Source organism: Alligator sinensis, unplaced genomic scaffold, assembly GCF_000455745.1.
Source record: "Alligator sinensis unplaced genomic scaffold, ASM45574v1 scaffold1339_1, whole genome shotgun sequence".
NCBI lineage: Eukaryota > Metazoa > Chordata > Crocodylia > Alligatoridae > Alligator > Alligator sinensis.
The window spans coordinates 712,120-716,154 of record NW_005842490.1 but is presented as its reverse complement, the minus strand read 5'-3'; the positions used below and the strand labels follow the sequence as shown (position 1 = coordinate 716,154).

Below are 4,035 nucleotides of genomic sequence, written 5' to 3'. Positions count from 1 at the left end.
TGCCAGGAGAATCATTGGGATTTTCTCTGAACCTCATTTGTGTGCCTAAAGAGTGGCTTTTCACCAGATAGCTTGAGGTCTGATTTTGTGTGTGCCACCTAGAAGTTCTGTGCTAGGTCCTCTGTCAGTGAATTAAATTAAATAAGCATATGCACGAAGTGGTGGGATGGGGTATATCTCATCTGGCATATGCATTTTAATTTTGGGGGAAGAGGGAGCTTCATATTAATCTCTTTCAATTTTCCTCTATGCCTTTATTCTCTGGAGGAAGGAGTCCCCATAAACTCCAGGTACATAACACAATATTTCACATCTCTTGCTTAGAATGAACCTAGGGTCTGTAAAGATCCAGCTTTCTTTGAGTTCTTCTTAAGTTGCATCTCTGCTTTAGTTATGTCAAGCATCTAATAATGTTCTTGATGAAAAAAATAAGTCTGTGCCTGTATGATTGAAACAGACTGTCTAATACCAGTGATTCAGACTAAGCAGCTATCAGTAGGTTCGTAGGTGAAATACTTACTGCACCGAAAACGATTCCAAGATACCCATTGATTTCAGCAGTATCAGGCTTTCATCCGGTGTCCGGCACCTCCCAAACCGTGGATTTTATTTGATAACTACAAAACTCTTTAAATTAGAGAGTCAATCTACTGTTTGGGGCTGAGATCAGGACAGTTCTGAGAAGAATGAAAAGTCTGTTCCGATAATGGCCAGTAATAAATCTCTTCTATGATGTGAAGATCAATCAACTGGCAACTTTCTGGCCATAGATGTTATAATCTGAATCTGCCAGCAGAGGTCTCCAACAGAGTTCTAGATCTAGATCTGTTCTTTCTATGATATGCTAAAAGTACTACTCCTTCATCAGTTTGTGGGATATTTGTTTATGTGGGTTGATTATCGATTGATCTCTTTTTTAAACATAAGAAGAAAAGAACACTTAATGTTCAGGGTCCAGGATTTAGTGAGACTTGGAAAAAATCCAAGTTGGCTGGCTTTTTAATAGCATTGTGTATAGCATATCTGCCCAACTTTCGTGAATTATACCTTCTACTTTTCATCTGGAAAGCATTTTGCAAGCACTGACTAGATTAACTGCATGTATAAGATGACTTGCATGTACAAGTGTTTGCAGAACTGTAGATTTCACTTGTGTCTTATCCAGAGGCATCTGTTACTCTGAATTACAGCACAGTTCATAAATGGCGGTTCCATAGTCCAAGAGTGCACAAGAATCTGGGGAAATTGATTGTGATTAATATGTGCTATTAATATGCCCAGAAATAGCCTGGTACTTCTAAACATGAGGCAAACTAAGCATATAAATGAACTGTTCCCTTTCTTGAAGCTGTGAATTTTGCTGGGGTTTATATTTCTTCCCAGGATCTAAGTACTAATGGTAGGTTTAAAAATTATATCCAGCAATGAAAGGCCTGATCTAAAGCTAAGCTTAGTCAGTGGAAAGGCTTCTGTTTGTTGTGCTCTGGATTGGTCTTTAGATGGTGCTGCTGTATCAGGCTTAAAAATGCTAATCCCAGGAGGCTAAGATTTAAGAGCATCCCAGTGTATTTGGGCAGGGATGAGGGCCAACTGCTAATGCTGCTCCATGACCAAAGGGGGAGTCGGTGTGGTACTTGCTGATTTTAAAGATAAAACTCCAGATCATACTATGGATTGTAGAACAAAGTGGATTTTAGAGCTACTGTTTTGCATTCTTATCAGTGTGAAGATTTTTGCAGTGATGGCAGCATTGCATCTTCCCAATATGTGAACTGGGACAGAGTGGTTTCAAGGGTTTGTCTGAGCCAGTAGTAGACCCAGAAACATAGTCCTGAAACCATGACTGAAGCCTCCATGCTTTAACTGCCGGATAGGCTGCCTCTATTGACTTTGTGTATGATTGGACACAGTTTGTACAAAGAACAAACATGAATGTCTCAGATGGCATCTCTCGTTTGCATGTACAACTTGAAATGGCACGTGTTAAAAAGGAGGCCACCCTCAGCCTGCTTAAAAGTTATGCTGCTACTCTCCTGGTTTATGCTCTGAGGTACAAGGGGGGATGAAAGTACAAGACAATGTAAATAACATTTTCAGCCCCCCTTCAGCACATCCTTTGGCACACAGCCTTCCTACCTAGTGATTAGGGGCAGTAGCACCTAGTCCAACTGCTGCTCTCATTCCTTGCACTATGGCCTCAAGCAACTATAGTCTATTGGCTATGTCTAGGTAAGACTAAGCTGGTTAGCCCCTCTACAAGCCAATGGCAAGCACTAGTCAGAGAATCTGTTTACTGCTCCCTCCTGGATCAGCAGTAAGTTATAGCTGAGGGAGCAATTGATCCTACATGTTTCAGTGGCAAAATGGCTGGAAGCCTTTACCTTTTCTCCTGTCTTTAGGAACTGCCCTAAACAAGGGTGTGATCTTACTTCTGAGTCTTAAAAATAAATGAGTGCTGTATAACAGTGGGAGGTCAAGAAATACTCCTGGAAGCCTGAGTGTAAACTCACCTGCTTCTGGGGTTAGATAAATAAAGGACACACTCCATGCACTCCAGTTGCTTCTGGCACGAATTATTCGGCATCTAACTTGAAATTCATACTCTGTATTTGGCTCCAATGTGTACTCTGTGCATGGCTTGCTCCTTGCATGCATGTCCCATTCTCTAATCTGAAATTGAAAAACAGCCAGAAACTTTTCTAAGTTGCAATAACTAGCCTCATGCATGCAACAGGCTAGAACATGCCACTAACAGCAACCCCTGCCCAAGTGACTTAGCCCAGAGCAGTGGCAGGAAAGTCTGGCCCACAGGCTGGCTCTGACCAGCAGTGGACTCCATTTCCCAGCAGCCCCTGCCTGTGTGGCTGGGGTCGGTTTCCATGGAGACCCCAGCAGCAGCCATGCTGTGATAGCTGGGGCTGGGGTCTCCATGAAGACCAGCCCCAGCAGTGCAGCAGCAGCACCAGCCTCTTCCTGGTGGAAGGACTGAAGAGGGAGCTGTGTTGTGGGCAGGAGCAGGGTGGGCTCAGCTGCCGTTGCCTGTATAGGACAGGCAACAGCAGCAGTGGTGGCACCGCTGGGAGGGGTAGCTATGGGAGGCTATGGAGAATTTGGGGGTGGCTATAGCTCCCCCCCCCCAATCCCTCCCTAGCACCGCCCCTGCTGGCAGGGCATGCAGCAGGGTAGGGAGATGCTCCGGAGCCTGGCTGGGATCTCACGGCATGGTCCAGAACCAGGGCATGCAGGCTGCAGATTGTGGCTCTGCCCTGGGTCTAGACCATACTGTCACCGCCGCAAGATCCCAGCCAGGCTCCCGAGCAGCTCTGCATCCTGCCGCGTGCCCTGCCAGGGCTGCTGGGGCCAGTTTCCCCAGAAACCCTGGCTTTGCACTATCAGGGTGCAGCTGCTGCTGGGGTCTCCATGGAAACTGGCCCCAGCTATGCAGCCGGGGCTGCTGGGAAACAGAGTCCATCTGCCAGCCAGATCCACCACTTTGCCCACCCCTGTCCTAATCTCTAATCTAAATTTCCTCTGCTGAAGCTTGAGGAAAGCCCATCAGAGAAAAGCTCATCACCATCTTCTCTGTAATTAGATATTTGGCCAGTTCCACTGCACGGGCTCAGCTCAGCTCGCCCCAGGGGCCAGCAGGGGCTCCCTGCCCCTCCTTCCCTGCCCCTGCTCCCTGCTCCCTGTGTGAGCATCTGGACAGCAGCAGCCATGGCAGCTGTGCCTGGAGCTGGCAGAGGGGAGGGGAGGGGAGGGAATGGAGCCCCCTGCCTCACGAGCCTGGCTCTGATACCCTTTCTGGGGTCTTGGGAGGAGTGAGGCCAGGCCTGGATGATGGTTGGGGGGGGCTCCCTTCCCCCCCTCCACGAGTGTCTTGACAGGAGCTGGGCCAGGGTGCAGTAGAAATGGAGACCCCTCACCTCACAGCCCCAACCCAGCTTCCCCCATGACCACAGCTGGGTTAGTTTGGAGGGGGCGGGGGGGGGGGGCTCCATTTGACCCTCTGCCCCAGCTCCATGTGTGGCAGGT

At 47.9% G+C, this 4,035-nt stretch overlaps 1 protein-coding gene across 1 annotated transcript in view; it reads right to left on the bottom strand.

The window, feature by feature from the left end:
* Nucleotides 1-4,035, bottom strand: part of IL23R (interleukin 23 receptor) — a 40,234-nt gene that overhangs the window by 23,521 nt on the left and 12,678 nt on the right. Inside the window, exon 8 of the mRNA XM_025212882.1 lies at nucleotides 2,511-2,670. Within this exon, the coding sequence (XP_025068667.1) occupies nucleotides 2,511-2,670 (160 nt within the window). The remainder of the gene's footprint in view (nucleotides 1-2,510; nucleotides 2,671-4,035) is intronic.